Source organism: Podospora pseudocomata, assembly GCF_035222375.1.
Source record: "Podospora pseudocomata strain CBS 415.72m chromosome 1 map unlocalized CBS415.72m_1, whole genome shotgun sequence".
In the NCBI taxonomy this organism is placed as follows: Eukaryota; Fungi; Ascomycota; class Sordariomycetes; order Sordariales; family Podosporaceae; genus Podospora; species Podospora pseudocomata.
Window position 1 is genome coordinate 3799252 of NW_026946363.1, and position 18427 is coordinate 3817678.

At 53.3% G+C, this 18427-nt stretch overlaps 7 protein-coding genes across 7 annotated transcripts; 2 read left to right on the top strand and 5 right to left on the bottom strand.

Annotated features, from left to right (window-relative positions):
- Nucleotides 1-1838: 1838 nt before the first annotated feature.
- Nucleotides 1839-3557, bottom strand: QC762_113330 (uncharacterized protein; the record flags this gene model as incomplete). The annotated part of the gene is made up of 1 exon (XM_062885751.1): nucleotides 1839-3557. The coding sequence occupies one exon, from the start codon at nucleotides 3555-3557 to the stop codon at nucleotides 1839-1841; it is 1719 nt and encodes a 572-aa protein (XP_062748801.1).
- Nucleotides 3490-5546, top strand: ERG26 (erg26, C-3 sterol dehydrogenase). The gene is made up of 2 exons (XM_062885750.1): nucleotides 3490-4528; nucleotides 4587-5546. The coding sequence occupies exons 1-2, from the start codon at nucleotides 4043-4045 to the stop codon at nucleotides 5223-5225; spliced, it is 1125 nt and encodes a 374-aa protein (XP_062748802.1). The 5' UTR covers nucleotides 3490-4042; the 3' UTR covers nucleotides 5226-5546.
- Nucleotides 5547-5630: 84 nt separating this feature from the next.
- Nucleotides 5631-11396, bottom strand: rga1 (Rho-type GTPase activating protein Rga1). Its single transcript, XM_062885749.1, is given in 5 exon segments — nucleotides 5631-5893; nucleotides 5902-7002; nucleotides 7057-9068; nucleotides 9129-9822; nucleotides 9926-11396. Coding segments are annotated over 4 exon segments (3555 nt in total). The 5' UTR covers nucleotides 10256-11396; the 3' UTR covers nucleotides 5631-5893; nucleotides 5902-6483.
- A 372-nt stretch (nucleotides 11397-11768) lies between these two features.
- QC762_113300 (uncharacterized protein) lies at nucleotides 11769-13566 on the bottom strand (the record flags this gene model as incomplete). The annotated part of the gene is made up of 2 exons (XM_062885748.1): nucleotides 11769-12054; nucleotides 12115-13566. The coding sequence occupies 2 exons, from the start codon at nucleotides 13564-13566 to the stop codon at nucleotides 11920-11922; spliced, it is 1587 nt and encodes a 528-aa protein (XP_062748804.1). The 3' UTR covers nucleotides 11769-11919.
- A 654-nt stretch (nucleotides 13567-14220) lies between these two features.
- QC762_113295 (uncharacterized protein) lies at nucleotides 14221-14880 on the bottom strand (the record flags this gene model as incomplete). The annotated part of the gene is made up of 1 exon (XM_062885747.1): nucleotides 14221-14880. The coding sequence occupies one exon, from the start codon at nucleotides 14878-14880 to the stop codon at nucleotides 14221-14223; it is 660 nt and encodes a 219-aa protein (XP_062748805.1).
- Nucleotides 14881-15241: 361 nt separating this feature from the next.
- QC762_0012780 (uncharacterized protein) lies at nucleotides 15242-15624 on the bottom strand (the record flags this gene model as incomplete). Its single annotated transcript, XM_062882948.1, has 3 exons — nucleotides 15242-15307; nucleotides 15383-15543; nucleotides 15597-15624. The coding sequence occupies 3 exons, from the start codon at nucleotides 15622-15624 to the stop codon at nucleotides 15242-15244; spliced, it is 255 nt and encodes an 84-aa protein (XP_062748806.1).
- A 1589-nt stretch (nucleotides 15625-17213) lies between these two features.
- Nucleotides 17214-18224, top strand: QC762_113290 (uncharacterized protein; the record flags this gene model as incomplete). The annotated part of the gene is made up of 1 exon (XM_062885746.1): nucleotides 17214-18224. One exon carries the CDS (start codon nucleotides 17214-17216, stop codon nucleotides 18222-18224), a length of 1011 nt encoding a protein of 336 aa, XP_062748807.1.
- Between the last annotated feature and the right edge of the window lie 203 nt (nucleotides 18225-18427).

An 18427-nucleotide genomic window follows, 5' to 3' on the forward strand; every position in this document is an offset into this window, starting at 1 on the left:
ATCCCTAGCCTGGCTTCCATTAATGGCCCCTCCATCTTGGAGACGCGTCCGTTTGGCCCTCCGGCGCTTGGAAAGTGCTTCGTTGGCCTCCTGAAGTGTCCGTACCTCGGCTTGTAAAAGGGTCACCTGATGGGAAAATACCTGCATTCCTTTCGAAAGCTGATCAACAGCAGCTAAAATCGGAGTCGGAGAGCTCGACTGATGTCTTGCAATCCGAACTTTAATAAGGGTAGACTGCGAGAGGGCTTCGTTGGTAGTCTTGGGCGTCTTAAAGAACCAAGGTGTTGGTGGCCCATCAGGGGTCCCAGGGGGTTGGTGTCCGCAACTTGACATCTAGCTTCGAAAGGACGGCCTGCGGGTCGTAGGGGATAAGTCCAGACCCCCGAAAACCCCCGAGAACGTTTTCTTGGGTGAAAGTCCGGCTGAAGGCGGCTTTGAACGCAAGGAAGAACTCGGGCTTCGTGATATGCGTGATCCGGGCTTTGATGAAGTGCTCGATTTCAGCACCGTACATCTTCTTTAGGACGCTATAACAACCCACATCGAGAGGCTGGGTAAGATGCGAGGAATGGGAAGGCAGACAAATGGTGACAATGTTATTCTCCTTGCAATAGTCCTCGAATTCGGCGTTAACATGGCTCTCATGGCCGTCGAGCACCAGCATCCGATATACACCCCTCCGACGGTGTTTAGTGTGCTCATCAAAATGCTGCAGCCATTCCAGAGCAGTCTTATTATCTGTCCATCCGTTGGTTGTTGTTGCGACGGCCCAGTCGTCAGGTATCTGATGTTCGGAGTACCAGCTGGCGAGGTGGAAACGGCCCTTCACCACCAAGAAAGGCGGCACCACATACCCGTCGCCAGCAATAGTGCAAATCGCTGTCGCCCATTCTCGATTGCCCGGCTGAATAGCCTTTGGTTTGCCGACCCGATCGGAGCGCGTGACCACCATCCCTGGCCGTATCATGCCCATCATAAAGCCCGTCTCGTCGAAGTTGTAGAAGTCGCAGTCGAGGATGCCGTATTTCGCACGCATGTTGGCAACCAGTCGGAACCATGGCTCGATAATTGCAGGATCTTCACAGAGGCCTCTTTGATAGTCATAGACGCGATTAAAACGCGTCTTTAACTCTGGACGTCGGGTAACGAAGCGGTCTGGCCAGTTCTTTCCGACCTGTCGCGCACCGCGTTTCCGAAGCAGGAGATTGGCCATATCACCCACGTCGACAATCCGGGGCGAAAACCCTCGCGAATCTCGGTCGAGTACATATTGAACAATCACCTCCTCTTCTATCGTAGTCAAATTCGAACGTGCGTTGTAACTGTCGAACTTCGCAACTCGGCCCTTCATTCTCGCAGCAATTGTGGACTTGGGCACGTTGTATATTTCTGCGGCGCGTCGGATGCTCAAGCGCGGTGTTGATCGAATCGCATTGATCGCTAAAAGGACTCGATTTTCTGGCAAGCTGTCGGACATTGTTGTGATAGAGAAAACGCGAATTGAAGTTGGGTGGTTATAGTGGGAGAAAAAGTGTCCCGGTCGATGGGGTGTCCCGCTCGATGGTGGATCACGTTATAAGATTTGTGCAACATTTGTGTATTGATATAGAGTCTCAAAATGCCTAATGCGATGTTTATGCCCAGCACCATGCAATGATAGAATCCAGGGGTATCTTTCCCAACAATGATAGTCCAACGATAACCAGCCAGCGATGCCATATAGCCCAAATCCAGTTCTCCCCCCCTTATCATGAGACAAGATTCCCTAATCCAACAAAACCTTATTCCTTCTTCCTTGCCTCCACCTTTCCGGTCCCCTTCTCACATTTCCACGCCGGTTATCGAGGTGCCATCACCACTACCGCCTCCCCGTCCCCTCCAAACCACTTCATCCCCATATCTTTCACTTGTCTTCTGATGGCTACATAGAGAAGGAGGTGCATGTGTCCAACCACGCACCCCCAACACCTGAGCCTCAGCCACCTAAAATCTTGATCTCGAGAGCAGCTTGTGCCCCAACCCGCGATCCCCTTCTCAATGTAGTCAGTTAGAAACATCCAAGCCGACAACTTCAAGTCTGCTGGCCACGAGGCGGTATCTACCAGCCAGTATCCTCGCTCAAAGGGGCGCAACTCCCTAGTTTGCGACTGTGGCCTAAACCGAACGGAAAGATCCAGCTCCGTAGCTAGTTTTGCCAACACCGGACTGATAACGTCCTCAGGTCTGAGATCTGTCTGCGCTGCTGGGGGTGAAGGGGCGTATATCTGTAGCTTGGACTTGTAATAAGTAGTCGGCTTATTCGAGATGAGTTGGACGAGTGGTTGGCGACGAGGACCAATGTCGCTGGTGCTTCTGGTTAGAGGTTGGCCAGGCTGAGGGTCGGCGGCTGTCCGTCTGCGTTTTGCGATGGGCTCTGAGTCTGCCCGAGCGAGGGCCGGCGGTTCTTGGGAACAAGGGACTGATGTTTGGCTAGGGTTCGAAGAGTACAGTACCGTCTCCTCAATGATATCGCTCGTGGACAGCTGTGATGGTTGTGGGGGCGGGCGCTTTTGAACACAGATGTCTGGAGACTGGGGGATAATTTTATTTGCAGGATCGGAAGGTGACGGCAGATGGAGCTCCTTGTTGAGTGAGCTGTGCGGTCGTGCTCGGAGTTGCCTGTTGTTGATTGGATCTCGGGTTGAGCCCGGATAAGAGCTTGACTGTGGAGGAATTGACGGGATTCTCAGTCGAGGTAGGCTTGGTTCCGGCACGCTGCTTGGCTGAAGTGAACCTATCTCTGGTGCTCCGGGCGCTTGACGAATGTTAGGTCGGCGAGGGCTCCTTCGAGGCTGCGAGCACAGGTGGCTTCCAAATTCAGATGCCGTGGCCAGCCTTTGAGATCTCCGACGAGCAAGAGGTGATGAGTCTACGTGCTGGCTATCTAGTGATGATGTGAAGAAGTCCAAAGCCCTTGATGGTGTGCAAAAAATCTCAAACGGTGGGTGGTTGTTCGGCATCGAGTCTGGGATCTCGCTGGGCGGTGCTTGCCATGACGACTGTGTCTCGCTGATACCATGTTCTGTTACTGGAACAGCTCGTAGCCCAGGAGAGTCGAAATTATGCTCAGCGCTCTGAAAAGACAGGATTGGCGATTCAATCCCACGGTTCAGTTGTGAGGATGGCGGCGCTTGATGAATTCCATATCCAACAAATTCTCTCCGGCTTAGCTGTGTGTCTCCTTCCACCTCGCCCCGGACACGGGGCTGGACTTCTGTGACATTCGAAGGTTCAAAGTCAAGATATGCCCTCGCCAACGCTCGGTGTCTCACATCGTCGGCGGCTCTGGCAGGTGCAGCGATGTGCACCAGGATTTCGGTCTCAGGCCTCACCATGTGACCCTCCTTCATTCTCCGTCGCGATGTCCCTAATGGTAGATCGAGGAGTACGAATTGCTCATCAAAGGAGTGATAACGAGCAAAGTGGGTATCAAGTCTATCTTGAAGGTGAACTGTTGATGAAAGGCGCGGTCGAGGATGATGAGAGCCAAAGACCGCAAGTCGCAAAGAAATGAGCATACATAAGAATGAAAGTATGGAAACCAAAAAGAGGAAGAAACTAAGATCAAAAAACTAACAAAGGCTGCCTTGCTCCCCGAGCTGCTTCCATCCTCCTTGTGATACCGACAAGTGAATGAGACGGAGCGCGTGTGTGAATTGCTGCAGAAGAGACGCGGGGTGCTCTACCTGCCTGATACGGCAACTAGGCACGTACCGTCCCACTGGGACTAGCTTGCCTGCCCCGGTAACCGCAACGGTGCCGCGCGCGCAAGCCGCCAGCTCATCAAACGCGGTGAGGCAGGGCTGAGAAACAGCTGATGGGTAATTAAACATTTTTTGCCCCTGTATTCCGCCTAAACTTGGGGGAGCTGTCCAGTGGAAAGGAGATGCCAAGATAGCTTCGGAACCACAAGAAGAACACATCCCCAGCAATTGTCCATCCTCAACACCTCCCATCAAGCCCAAACCAACCCAACCCCTCCCCCGAAAGCACAACCCTCACAATGGCGTCCGAAAAGAAGCCATCCCTCGGCTCTGCCATGGTAATCGGCGGCTGCGGCTTCCTCGGCCACCACGTCGTCCGCCTCCTCCTGCGCGACTACACCACCACCTCCATCTCGGTCATCGACCTCCGGTGCACGCGCAACCGCCGCCCCGAATCCGACGGCGTCAAGTACTATGAAGCCGACATCACCGACGCCGACAAGCTCATCTCCGTCTTCTCAGAAGCCCGTCCCGACGTGGTCATCCACACTGCCTCCCCCCCAGCCCAATCCAACGACAGCGTCTCCCACGCTCTCTTCAAAAAGGTCAACGTCGATGGCACCGCCGCCGTCATCAAGGCCTGCCAAACCACCGGCGTCAAGGCCCTGGTGTACACCTCCTCCGCCTCGGTCATGTCAGACAACAAGTCCGACTTGATCAACGCAGACGAAAGATGGCCCACCGTCCGTGGTGAGAACCAGACAGAGTACTACTCCGAGACCAAGGTTTGTTTCCCTCTTTCCTCCAAACCTCCCATCATCTTGCTAACACGTCCCCCTCCAGGCTGCAGCAGAAGAGCTCGTCCTCCTCGCGAACCGCGCCTCCCCCGCCCCCTCCCTCCTCACCTGCGCCATTCGCCCTTCGGGCATCATGGGCGAAGGCGACACAATGGTCCTCTACCACATGATCAACATCTACCGCCAAGGCCGCACCGGCGTCCAAGTCGGCGACAACAACAACCTCTTCGACTTCACCTACGTCGAAAACGTCGCCCACGGCCACCTCCTCGCCGCCCGCGCCCTCCTCCTCACTTCCTCCTCCTCCACCGTCCCCCTCGACCACGAGCGCGTCGACGGCGAAGCCTTCCTCGTCACCAACGACTCCCCGGTCTACTTTTGGGACTTTTGCCGGGCCATCTGGGCCGCCGCGGGATCGCCCATGGGGACGGACCACGTAAGGGTTCTGCCGAGGGGTGTGGGAATGGTGTTGGGCTTCTTGAGCGAGTGCTTTTTTGCCATGATTGGGAAACCGCCTACGTTTAACAGGCAGAGGATTGTGTATAGCTGCATGACGAGGTATTACGACATTAGCAAGGCGAAGAAGAGGTTGGGGTACAGGCCGTTGGTGAGCTTGGATGAGGGGGTGAGGAGGAGTGTCAAGTGGACGTTGGAGCAGGAGAAGGTGAATGCTGAGAGGAAGTAAACAGCGCGGGAATTTTGGGTTTGGATGGTTTGAGATGTAGGTCGGAAGAGATACCAATTGGGCATTTTTGTTTGGGAAGGGGAGAAGAGATATATGAAACGTATATAATACATAATTAACGACTGATGGGCGGCCGAGAGGGGTTGGATGGATGTGAAAAATGATGGGTGGTGGTGGTGGTGGAGGAGAAGGGAGGATGCATATGATCAATATAAGCGCACTAAATATTTCGTTTAACCTTGTGAATAAAAGGGGCCAGGGTCCTGATTTCTGGTCAAGTCGTGCTTGTTGGATTGGTGATGTAGAGCACTGTGCCGTGAATGACACACCCACTTGGTGGGAGTAAGACAGCCCACACATCACCATGATTTTAGCAAGTGGAATGGCCCCTATCAGAACAAACTCCTCCCCATTTTCCCTGTCACCTCAGATCATCTACCCAACATACAACAACTCAGCCACAGAAAGCAAAGCTCATCATCACACAAACACCACCCCACCTGCTATGTATCAAGAAACATTTCAACATCAAAAGTTCAAAACGGCGCTCAAAAATAGCTTGCTTTATTTGTGTGTCTCTCTCTCTCTCTCTCTCTCTCTCTCTCTCTCTCTCTCTCTCTCTCTCTCTCTCTCTCTCTCTCTCTCTCTCTCTCTCTCTCTCTCTCTCTATACCTACCTGAAAATACACACAGTCACATACAAACAGTCACCACCACCACCCAAGATTTCAGTGTTTTCACTCCCACTCTCCCAATCCATTCCAAGTCAAACCCATCCATCAATTCTGTCTTTCTTTCACACAACACTCTAAATAAAAAAAAACCCCTTATCCCTTCCTTCCCTATGTCCCTTCTTTGCTTCCTTTGCTTTTTTGGAATCGAAACACCCGACAATTCAAGAAATATCAGACATAAAAGAGTAGAAAAAGAACAAGAATGGCATGCTCCCCCTTTGTTTGTCCACCGTGTGCCAAATAACAACAAGCGCTCTTCCCCAGAGAAAGATTGAACTTGAACCCCCTTCCACCTCCATCCTTACTCCCAACAAACAAACAAGCAAATGGAAACCCACTGCAAAAAAAGAAAGGGAAAAAAAAACCCCTGCAGCTATGCTTGCAATATCTTCAAACCGGTAGTGACCACAACAACACCTCCTTTTCGACTTTTTGTTTCTGTACCCAGAGGGGAGGTAGGTATCATAACTCCGGTCTCATATACCCAGAGGGCGGAGAAGGAGGCAACTGTTCCGCCACTGTTTCCTACGCAGTCCCGGTAGTCAACCCGTTATTTTGTCTCCCCCACCCCGAGTTCCTCCACTCCCCTCTGTTTCCCTGTCCTGGTGGTCCTGGCTGAGGCTGGTTGTGCTGCGGCTGTTGTTGTGGCGGCTGTGATGGTGTCAAATGCCCTTGGTTCCCGGCCTCCGGTCCTCTGTATGGTGACTGTTGGGGTGGATCATACGGTCCACGTTTGTGTGGTGGTGGCGTGCCCTGAACAGGTGGTGTTGCCGCTGCCGCAAAGGCTGGTATCGTTAGCTCCTGCATTGGTCGCACGCTGCTTTCCTGCTGCCATGATGCCGGGTCGGTTTCTATCCTCCTCGGCGGTGGGCGGCTGGGGTTGTTGTCGTGGCGGCCCATCAGCTCTCCTACGTCACTATACTGTCGGATTGGGCCGTTGGCTGCACGGTCGCCGAAACGCTTCAAAATTTCCTTGGTTGTCAATTCGGCACTGTTGTTGAATAATGATTGATCTTGCAGGAGATCGGCCAGGTCATCAGGGACCTACATTCGTGTTAGCATGTTGTTCACAAAAGTGTAGGCAGGCATGAAACTTACCAGACACATCTCCTCAATACTAGCAATTATAACCTCCACGGCCTGAATGGCAAACATGGGGTCGCTGTCAAGGCTTGCAGCCTTGTTGGCATCCAACAAAACGTTGGGGGCAATGACGGTGGCCAGATTCCTGATGTCCATCTTGGATCCGGATTCATCGTCCACCTGGTGGAAAGATCCCACCCATTTCAAGAAACAAAACAAAACTTCCAAGCAGTCGCGGTTCGCTTTTGGAAGCAAGCAGCATGCCAAGTGCAGGCAGTGCTTCCTCTTCTCTGGATCTGGGATCTTGGCCGCTGTTAACCAAAGACGGTAGAGTTTTTGCGTCATCAAAGGATCTGGGAGTTCTCGCAGGTATCGCTTCAAGAGGGCGGCCAGCTGAACAACATGCGTCGAGCTAAAATCAACATCCTCTTCCCTGTCCAGCGCTTCGGCCACCTCTCCCAACTTCTTGAGGTTGCCACTCTTTCGGAAGACACCTTCAACCGAGAGGTCCATTTGCTTCATTGCCGAGATGATGTCGTCGATAATGGAAGGGATCTTCAAAGTACCAGGTCCGACACCATCGGTCGACTCGCAACCGTCCCGCTCAATGATGACTTCCAATGGGACGCCAAACACCCCCTTCTTCTTGACGGCCTTTTGCTTGTCATTTTTGAACGCCTTGCCAATGTTCTTCCAGAAAGTAGGAGCCTTCTTGTTCTCAATGAACCCCAGGAGCTCCTCCAGCGTAAACTCATTCTCAACCATAGGATGCATCGTCATGACAGCCAAGTGTCTGACGATAAAGTACTCCAGTCCTGATAACTCCGAGAAATACCGTCGTGTGCCTCGCATGGTGCCCTGGTCTGGGAGACCGCGTGAACCGACTCCTTTGCCATCTGACAGACTTCGCTGGTGCATGTTATTAGCACCACCAGCACCCAGTCGTGGTTCCGTGGCCGGAGACCGGAAAAGCTCCTGGCGGTTCTGGTTTGGCTGATAGGACCTTTGTTCCCTTGCCGCTTGCTCAGCCGCAACAATCCTTGGGATATCGTCGAGTGTCAAGGCGTCCTGATTGGGCAATGTCATGTCCTCTTCATCGATAGGCCCGCGCTCGTCGACAATATGGAATCCCCTACTCTGACCCCCCTCGCCTGTGCCACCAGCCGACCCTGGCCGCACGCTGCTGCTCTCAGGTCCATCCAGAATCCTTGATGTCCTTGCCTTTCTAAAGCTGGACGATAAGTGCTTGTCCATACGGGTGCTCTTTAGTCTTCGGACATCATTGAGAGCGCTCTCGTAGGACGACTCTCGATGATGCCGTGGATAATCGCCCCCTTGCTGCCTGGACCTACCCTCAGCAGAGTCAAGATCGCCTCCGTTTGGATCGTCACCATTGTCAAGAGCGCCGTTCACTCGAAGAATCTCCAGCAGTCTAGCCAGGGCAACCTGGAGCAGGAAGACGTATTGTTGAAGCTTGGTAATGTGTTCAAACGGCGATAGGTGTGCAGGAATATGAGGGTCGCAAGTACTGCAAAATACCTTGGTGTCGTAGGGTTTCAACCGGGTCTCTTGAAGCTTGCGACCAAGCTCTTTGCCGCAATGCGAGCAGTTGACGCAGGCCAGGTGCCACCGTTTATCTCCACTCTTTGCACATTCGTCTTCGATGGGCTTATGGCAGAGGATGCACTGGTCCGAGTCATGTGCTGATAATCTGGACATGCCCGAAGTCAACTGGAGTGTGGTTGTAGAATGGTCGTCCACTTTGAGCGCTTCGAGATCGCTCAGATCATCCAGGAAATTGTAAAGGCCATCTGGTGAGTTCCTTTCTTTTTCGATCCGAAGAGCGCCTTGCAGACAGATTCTGATAAGTAGCTTCAAATAGTGGGCAAGACCGGTGACAAGCGTCAACAGCTCTTGCGTGACACCAGGCTTGCGTGTAACACGGTCTTGGGTCTTGGACAGCAGCGAGAAAAACGCCACGATCTTTTTGCAAAGCAATTTGGCCTCACGCCCGTATGCCAAACCAGCTGTGTATTCCATTAGCACAACGTTACGAGGTTAAGGTGCACCAAGAGGGTTCTTCTTACATTTGGGGTCCGCGTCGCTGGACATAGTGGCGTCGAGCCGGTCTGCAGAACGGAAAAGGATGTCGACATGGAAGATGAACTTCTTCGCCACCATGACACCATCCACATAGGCGCCATTGCTCACATGCAGGAGCATGTCTGATATACAAGCAGCCGAAGACTCTTCGAAGGTCGACAGCACGCTCCAGATCCGGTATACCTTCTCCTCCATGCGTTCCTCTTCGCCGCGGACGTGCTCGCGGCCCGCAGTGTCATCTTGGGTGATGACAGGCGCTTCTTGTGGTGAATTGAGGCGGACGTTCCAAAACTTGTGGATCATGTAGCATTCAGGATGCCAGTGCTGGTTTTGTCCGTTTCGGAATATTTCAACGAATTGTTTCAAAATCGAGGTTTGACAGCCGCTGCATCGTTGGGCGAACTGGGTCGAGTAATGGTAATGGCAATAAACCTGGCCATCATGCTCATAATAGCTGTCTTGAGCACCGAATACTGTTGGGCAAAGGGAGCAGGTGAAGTGATCGACGTGGTATTTGCGATCGAGCGCAGTTATGTAGGAACCTCGTAATGCTCCACCGCATTGATGGCACAGCAGGCCTAATCGTCGGAAGTAATCCGTTTCGCAAAGGGGGTATTGTCCCTCGCCGTTCTCGTCCTCTGCTGGGAAGAATTTGGAAGCTACGATTTGTCCGCAATCCTGCAAAGCGGTTAGAAAAACAACACAAGGGCCAAAAAGCGCCACACCGCCAACTAGGGAGCAGCATGTTCAAAAAAAAAAAACACCAAAAATCACAACTTACCCGGCACTTGAAGCAGTCCAAATGGAATGTGCCATCCAGAGCGCGAACGAATTGACCTGTCAAAGGCTCTCCACACTTCTTGCAGACACGCACCTGGCCACTGGCTGTCCTAGCCTGCCGTGGCCGCGATCTGTTGCGCTCGCCGCTTTGTCTCAACTCCAAGTCTGCTTCTCCGTTGCCGCCCTGAGCTGCTGGTGAGTTTGGGGCTCTGCCACTGTGAGGATGGCCGTGAGGGTTCCCACGAGGATCACCGTGTGACCAATCGCCGCCTCCTAGGCCCAGGCTACCAGGAGCTCCGCCGCCAGCACCACCATAGTCGTATCCTGCCATTGTGGACTGATCCTGAATCCGTCCACTGATGTTCGTCACACTACACCATGTGCGTTCGTCTCCAAAGTAAACAATCGGGGTTGTGGTGGTGGTGAAAGCAAAACTCGAGGGTCGAGGTCGCGGGCGCGGTCGTGGAGTGAGGAAATCGGGGGCTCAGCCAGGAGAGGGCCCGACATCAAGCCACGACTAGGCCAAAATAAAACGACGATAGTTCGCTGCGGGCAGTCGGTCTGAATGTAATATGTGTTGGTAAAGGCGGGGCTGAAGATAACCAACACGATAGGTAAGCGTCGCTCTGGGCAGAGGCTGTGCGGGCAACAAGTGTCGAGCAAATAATCGGCTGGCTGGGCACACACGATGGGAGGTTGAGGCTGAACGAGGACGACGTTGAGCGAGCGAGAGCAACAGCGGGCCTTGGACCTTACTGCGCAGCGAGTCGGCGGAGCAGTCGAAAAAGGGCAGCCTCGTGGTATGGAGAGGAGAGGTGCAGCCGGCTCGGTCTTTTTGCAAACTCGGATCTCGACGTCCCAATGTCTGGCCCGGATGGATTGCACGTCGTGGGATGGGGATGCGGATGCGCTGAGGTTGGCTGGAGATGACAGGAGTGGAAGACGTTCAGGAGGTCGGGTTCCAGTGCGAGGTGGGTGGTCCACAGTTTAGGTACCTTACCTACTCTCCCCAGTCGGGTCGAGACAGCAGCGATCGACAGCCCCCCGCCACGGCGGAGCGCCAATTTCAGGCTTGCTGGGAGACAGGGACAGCGCCTTCTTTTAGGGGAGGTCGCACTCGAATGAGAGCTGTGGGTGCCGTAGCGTAGCCGTTGTGTAGGTAGAGGCAGAGATCAGAATCATCAACGGTCGATCAGTATTCGCGCTTGGAAAGAGAATCAAGACAAGATGCTTGACGCTCGAAACAACACGCGGGAGATGGGCGCATCCATCTCCTTGAATTTCCCTAGGGTCGCCGCAGAGAGCCACGACCGCTGCCCAAGTCCTGCTCCGCCGCCAAGACCTTTCCGCTGGTGCCCTATAATTTTTAGTGACAACGGCCAAATGGGGAAATTGCCCACTTATGCCCAAAGTTATTCAGAGGAAGGACAGCATCGTGCCATGGGATTTTGGATGCATTTCGGCCCAAAGTGTCTGTTGGTGAGGAGAACAATCCCCCTCCCGTCTCCCTTACCTGCAGAGAGACATGAGTAGGTAAGAAGAAGCACAAGGCACAGGCACCGTCCTTTTGCTTTGTCCTGCCGGTTTTTTGTTATGTACCCGTGGAGCTTGGACGGGACGGGATGGGATGATGCAAAGGCAGGGAGGGGCCCAACGGTGTTCCTCTCTGGCTGCAACAATTGCTCCTCGGGTGGGGTTATGGAGGAGGCATTTCGATGCTATTTACAAAGACGAATCAAGGGACCCCCTTCTCGGATATCTTCGATCTGATCATCTCGTCCTCCTATCGGTAGGTATATGCTATGCAGATGAATATTCGTACATCACGCAAGTCGATAATCAGCTGCAGGAACCCATACTCATGCTGACCTGCATGCAGAAAACACGAGCTCTTTTCATAGTGACTAAATATTACGCAGGACAAAATAACTACCATCATCAACTCATGTTATCAAATATCACCCACCACCAACGCACTTATACAAAACCCCTATCTTAGGCCTTTACCAATTTCTTCAGCCTCCTTTCGATGACGTCTCTCCCCTCGAGGGTATCCCAGACACGATGGGGAGCCTTGTCCACAATATTCCAGTCTTCCAGCTTCCTGGTAAGGTGGCTTAAATCCCGTTGCTACAATCATCCAGTCAGCGTGCATTCAGCATAAAACCGGTGCCATCATCAGGTACATACCTTAGCTTCCCACTCACCATCCCGTCTTATTTGTTCCCCAGAGCTAATAATAACCAGTGGCGTCTCCTTGTCCTGAATGGCCCGGCTTGAAGCAACGTCTCGCTTCGTGAGAGAGTCGGCCACCAGACTTTCCTGCAGTTTGGCAAAGATGGTGGTGCCAGATTGATACGAGGCACGGCCCCAAACTCGGTCCACGGAGCGTCTCCCTCTGAGTAGCGCACCGAGGATTCTATCAATTCCACACGGCGAGATGACGCCTCTCAGCCAGAGCAAGAACCCACGGCCTGGGTCTCCAACTCTTGAGAGCAGATCCTCATGAAGCGGGTCAATCATCAACAAGCCCCTCACATCTTCTCCGTGTCTTGAGCTGAACACTCTCGAGTAGATCGACCCAATCCCAGCACTGACCAAAACCCAGGGACCCTCCTCTCCAGCCCTCGACAATGTCTCCCCCAAGACATCCGAAGCCATGCTGGCCGAGAGTGGCGACGGAGCAGTGTCACTCCAAGCCATACCGGGCCTATCCGCAAAGCAGAACCTCTCAATCGAGCCATTTTTGACCGCATTCTCGGCCAGCTGCCACAGGCCCCTTTCAACCGGATCCTCACCTCCCTCAATCAACACCGTCGTCGACTTTGCCCCGCTGGCATCAGTCTTGTTCCCGTAGCAGTACAGATGAATCTGGTATTTGTCCTCATCCACCCAGTACCTCTCACCCGGCGGTCGCAGCCCAGAATCAACCGCCCTCAAGATCAAGGTACAAGTCATGAGCACCACCACCGCAGTAATCACCGAAAGCGCCACACTCGACAGCAGCACCTCTGTCCACTCCAGCAACGTCCTCCTGTGCTCCGGCCGCCCAGTCAACCTTTCCTCCTCCTCCGCCTTACCCCACTGAACCGTCCTGTCCGCAATGACCACCCACCCCACCATGAGCGTAGCCCAAACGACACTCCCTATCCCAACCCAAATCTCCTCATGTCTCGTCCTCGTGACCGCAACGATAACAATCGTGTCAACCAGCAACAGCCCCGCAAGAACCAGACTCAGAACTCGTTGGCTCTTACTCGGCACCGCAAAGAAGATCAACGAGATGGTAAGCGTAACTAGCGCAATAGTAGCGTAACTAAAGCTGAAGAAGGGTGATCCGCGAACGTGAAGACCGGGCGGTGTGACGAAGACGGAGACGACCATCAACACCCACCAGATGAATGTCAGGATGGTGAGCGCGACGGTGGCGTAGCGGACCAGGCGGACGGTGAAGAGGTTGTAGGGGGACACGGCTGGGTCGTCGGGGGAGAGGTAAGGGCCGTTGGAGGAGTTGTGGGGGGTGTAGGTTGTGCTGTCGACGCGGTTGGGGAGGAGGCGAGTGTGTTCGTTTGTTGTGGTGGGGTGGTGGTCCTCTTCGGAGGAGTAGCGCCGGTCCGAGGACCGGATGCCGTTTGTGGACATGGTGAGAGGTGAGATAGTGACAGCAAGGTAGGTTAAGGTTGTAGATGTGAAGGTAAGGGTAGACTAGACTATGGTGCCGACTAGCAGCAGTTCATTGTCTATATGTCCTGTGAAGATATTCCCCACCAAGATAACCGAAGTTATAAAACTAAAGCGGCCTTGTAAATGATGGAAAATAGATATGGTTCTTCTTTAGTGACGGATCAGATATCAATTTCGCCTTGTCGCAGCAAGGTCATGGGGGGGCCCTTCCCACAATCAACGACGTCATAACTTGTTAGTTCTATGATAGGCCTGTTTTGGGTGTAGCAGGACGCTAATTGGTCGGTTTGGTCGGTTTGTTCAACCTTCCGGAACGCCAAAACTACGATGGATCGGCCGCTAACATCGACAGGCAAGGAATTGGCACTTTTGGGGGCACATGATTTTTGATTGCTGGGAGTCCCTTGGTGCGTTTCGACATATAAGCTTCGTAGACGTTGCCTCAACCTTGATTGCTTTGGCTACACTGCTGCCTTCGGATGAATTGTCTCCAAAGTGGTCGATTTTGGGGTCACTTTCCTGATTTCTCTGGTCTTACTTTTCTCATCATTGCCATCGTACATGCAGAGAATTCCCCCCAAGTTCATCGCATAAACATTTTCCTTCCCAACCTTATCCCCTCGAAAAGACCTCCCCTTCACTGCCATTTGTCATCCCACCATAATTCCACGGCACTTGCTGCTGGCCCCCATCCCCGCCAACCGGACTTAACCCCGACACCTCCCCCTTCCTAAAACTCCCACTCCCCCCACTCATACTATACCCAGACAAACTCCCACTTCCAACACTCCCCCCACTCCTTATACTCCCCCCCGCGGTCAGCTCACTCCCCCTCCTCTCTTTTCTCCTCCTCTCTTCCTTCCTCCTCCTGAGCAGTTCCTCCGGATCAGGCCCCGTCGTCGAGGTGATCGCATCAGAAGGGATCTCCCCTATCGGTGCTCTGAGCTTGGAGTGAGCTTCACTATCCGTCAGGGGGATCCCCGCCTTGCGGAAAGCTTCTTTTTGGTGTGACAGAAGAGCTTGCGTGGAGGGCTCGGATGTTGAGAGCCAGCCCGTGAGTTTGGAGACCTTTCCCAGGAGTTTCCCTCCACCTCCGCCTTCGCTTCGACTCCTGTCTTTGATTGGGGAGGGGGGCTGTTGTTTCTTGGAGGAGGATTTGACAGAGGTTGATTTGCTGCTTTTGCGGGATTTGGACCGGTGTTGGGGGTCTGTTGCTTCTGGGTTTGCGCCGGACATGGCTGGGGGGTAGGAGGTGCGGTAGGTTGGGTCCATGGTGGGTGTTTTGGTCTGGGTTGGGTGTGGAGGTGAGATCGGTGCGAGGATCTCGGTTGGTCTGTTTAGGTGAAGGTGAGGTCGACTTGAGAACGTTTTTATTTCGTCTGGATGTTGAGGTTTAATATACCCAGGTATCGACTCTCGTTTGGTTTGATAGGTCAGCTCGGCGATGAAGGCTGTTTGGGAGCTGGTAACACAGTGGCCACACAGCTGAAAGGAAATCAGGACACCATCCAGACGCCAACTAATATTGACTTGTCGAGGACGTAAGAAAATTCCTTTATATTTCGCCAACAATGACTGTGTAACTCCGGATGATGACCACGCCACCGGCGGAAGAGGGGCATGAAAAGAATCACTATGAGAGATTCTCTCCGTTTTGAAGGAGCGTGTCCGGAGGGTTCTTCGGCTTGAGCAAGCTCTTCTACAGCTCATCAGGGGTCAGTCTTAAACCAGTGTCAGAAATAAGTTGTAAACCTTACGATGAAATCCTACGCACTGGCAGAATGCTTGGCTGACTCGAAAGTATTAGAGTTTTTGCTGGAACCGGAATTGCTATCTGGACCAAGTGTTGCAACTTGGCATGCGTCTTCAAATTGATGCCGGTCCAAAAGTTGAGCTTCTTGTGGTTGTGGTATTCTTGGGATATCTCGACGGCTCCTGAAATGGCTACGGTATATAGATAACCGTCTAGCCTTTTCTTCACTCCAGACCCAAGCCAAGGGAGAAGCAAGCAGACATGCAAGAGATACCCGATCTGAAGTCTGGCGTGAGGGAGGTCACCAATAGAGGACCCTGGGGACGAAAAGCAACAAGCCAAGCAAACTCAGAAGCTAGCCACGAGATCCCGAGACAGAAACAGGCGCTAGTCAAAGAATGTAGCCGCCACGAGCTGAAAACCAGATGAGAGGAATTTGTCGATACCAACCCCCGGTGCCGAGTTGCCAGAGCCTACCACTTATATCGTTGAGTGAAATCCGAGCTTGCTCAATGACATAGTGTATGTAACTTGCGGGGAGTGCAATATTTCATGGCGGTGTCAACCCCAAAGCAGCAGGAACCCTGGCTGCAACATTGGCAAGAAAACCAGCCTGCATTGGACTGGGTGGATGTCGCTTGGCCTTGGTTCGATGATGCATCACAGTCGAGGATGGAAAACGGCTTTGGCACAGAGGAAGAATCTCTTCGAGTCCAAAGACTGTGCAGGATCGTCGTCAACGGGTTGAGAATTGCATGCTTCTTTGCTTCTATGGAAGCCCTCTCCCGAAATCTGGAACATTCTTGGATGTCGATCCCACGTCAACTCCCGAGACGGGCGGTATGATGGATGATGCCATGAACCGACGAGATTGGCGAGTTCAGAGAACTGGGTACGTGATCCCGAATGCCGCAAGATATATTAACCAGATGCAACCTAGGGCTAATCCTAGGAAAATCCTCGCAGCTTGCAAAATCTTGACAACTCGTGGTGAGGGTCAACGTATGCCAATAAATGCAGGCTGGTTTCTTTCAGGTCTAGACGTCTGCGGACTCGAGAAGCGAGCAAGATTGCGCGCACTGTTGAGCCTGCAGCTGTCAGTTCTCAGACCAAGTCTCCGAGAAGCAAGTTAGTTCAGCTCTTCTTTGGGAGGGAAGGTCAAGTGGTCATCCAGAAAGGACCTCAGATGCACCGGAGCATCCTGCCCTGCATCCGGTGCCCGACCTATCCTACCAGGAGAGAGCTTGATATCAACATTGTCTTGTCTGGCGAATGGCACTGTGCTTCGACTGCATCTCCGTCTTCTAGCGTGGCCTTGATTTAGGTCCAGTGGGAGAAACATGGCAGTGATTGGTCGGCAACTGCAGGAGTCCTGTAGGAATGATTCGATTAATGCCTAGAAAAAGAACAATAGGCGCGTAAAGCCCTCAGCCAAAACTGGATGGAAGTCAAACATCTTCGATTTTCGAAGCCTCGCAGCGAGGGAGTGTTTCAAATGCTGTCAAGGTTCTCCGAAAGTCAAGATTCGGGACGCACAGACTTTAGCCCCACCATGGTGGGGCAATGTCGGTTAATCATCCGCCCTTGGCGACCCCCCCAAGCCGCCGTCGCCTAATTCCCCGCCTTTCTTTGACATCATCACAGTCAGCCTGGAGGCCAAACGCCAACCAACGAGCCACGCAGACAAACATTCTTCCCCTTGCTTCCGCATCTGCAAGCCGCGCTTTCTGTCGGGTCACTCACGTTTTTTGACTTGACTTTTCTGCGCTCTCAGTTCAGCTTGCGCAAAACGCGCTTTGCTCCTCAACCCAACTTCAGAGCCTCGCGCGCGACCCAACACAAACCGGCGACCATGCCCGGCATCACCATCATAAACGACGGAACACAGGCTACGCCGGCCTCCGGCGCGGCGCACGGTTCCGGACCCGGCTCCGCACCTCAACAACAACCATCTCAACCTCAACCACCACCACCAAACTCATCATCACGACAAGCACCACAACGCCATCAACAACCACCACAACTCCCCACCACGATCACAACCCCCAGAGCACCCTCCCCAATCCGCCCCCCAATATCCCCCATAACCCCCAAACTCGACCCCACCAAACCGACCCTCCCCCCTCACCTCCCAAAAGAAACCCCCATCCCACCCCCCACCATCCCCGACTTCTCCCTCTCCTGCCCACCCCTCTCCCACACCTCCCAACCCCAAGCCCAAACCGCCATCCCCCCTCCCCAACCAGTCCCACTAGACTTCGACTCCAACCCCGACGTCCTAGCCCTCAAATCAGCAATCTCCATCCTCCAACTCCAGCGCCAACGCGCCCAAGCAGACATCCAATCCCTCCACAAAGCTAAACTCTCCGCCCTCTCCGACCCAGCCTCCTTTGTCGCAGACCTCACAACCGGAAAGGTTGGCCAAAAGGAAGAGGGCCTATTCGGGGGATCACCGCCCTCCGACTCTGACTCTGACGACTCCGACGAGGACACTAAGAAGCAAGATGGAGAGGAGAAGGAAAAGGAGCCAGCATGGAGGAAGTTACCCAAACCACAAACTGTCGTCCGATGCCCGCCTATAAACTGGAATCAGTACGCAATCGTGGGCGAGAGTTTGGATAAGTTACATGCTGAACAGCTCAAGGCGCCGACGCCGGGGGTTCCGGTTGTGATGACGGGGGGGTCAAACCAGGGGATGGCCGGGAGGTTCGAGTTTACGGCTGGGCAGCAGGGTGGTGGTGGTGGAGGTGCAGGAGGAGGTTTGGTGGGGGATAATCAGCCGCAGAAGTTGGTCGGGATCGCGGCGCCGTATGTGCCGGGGAGGGACAAGATTGAGAAGAAGAGGGGAGGGAAGCGGTCGTGATATATCTCGTGAGAAAGAAAAGGAAGGGGCAATAAGACATGACAGTGAGAGAAACTTTCAGGAGATCATTATGAAGTGAATGAATATAGAGCAATCCAAAGGGGGGCATCAGCTAGGCGTTTTTGGAGTTTGAATTTCCACAAGGGAACAACAGACAGGACTATATGGCAACAGGATAGATGTTAAACAATAGGCTTTTAACT

Bases quoted from the DNA above. Each gene is read 5' to 3' on its own strand.
- ERG26 (XM_062885750.1), top strand. From the start codon at position 4,043: ATGGCGTCCGAAAAGAAGCCATCCCTCGGCTCTGCCATGGTAATCGGC. The intron at 4,529-4,586 runs GTTTGTTTCCCT...GTCCCCCTCCAG, and splicing joins AGTACTACTCCGAGACCAAG to GCTGCAGCAGAAGAGCTCGT.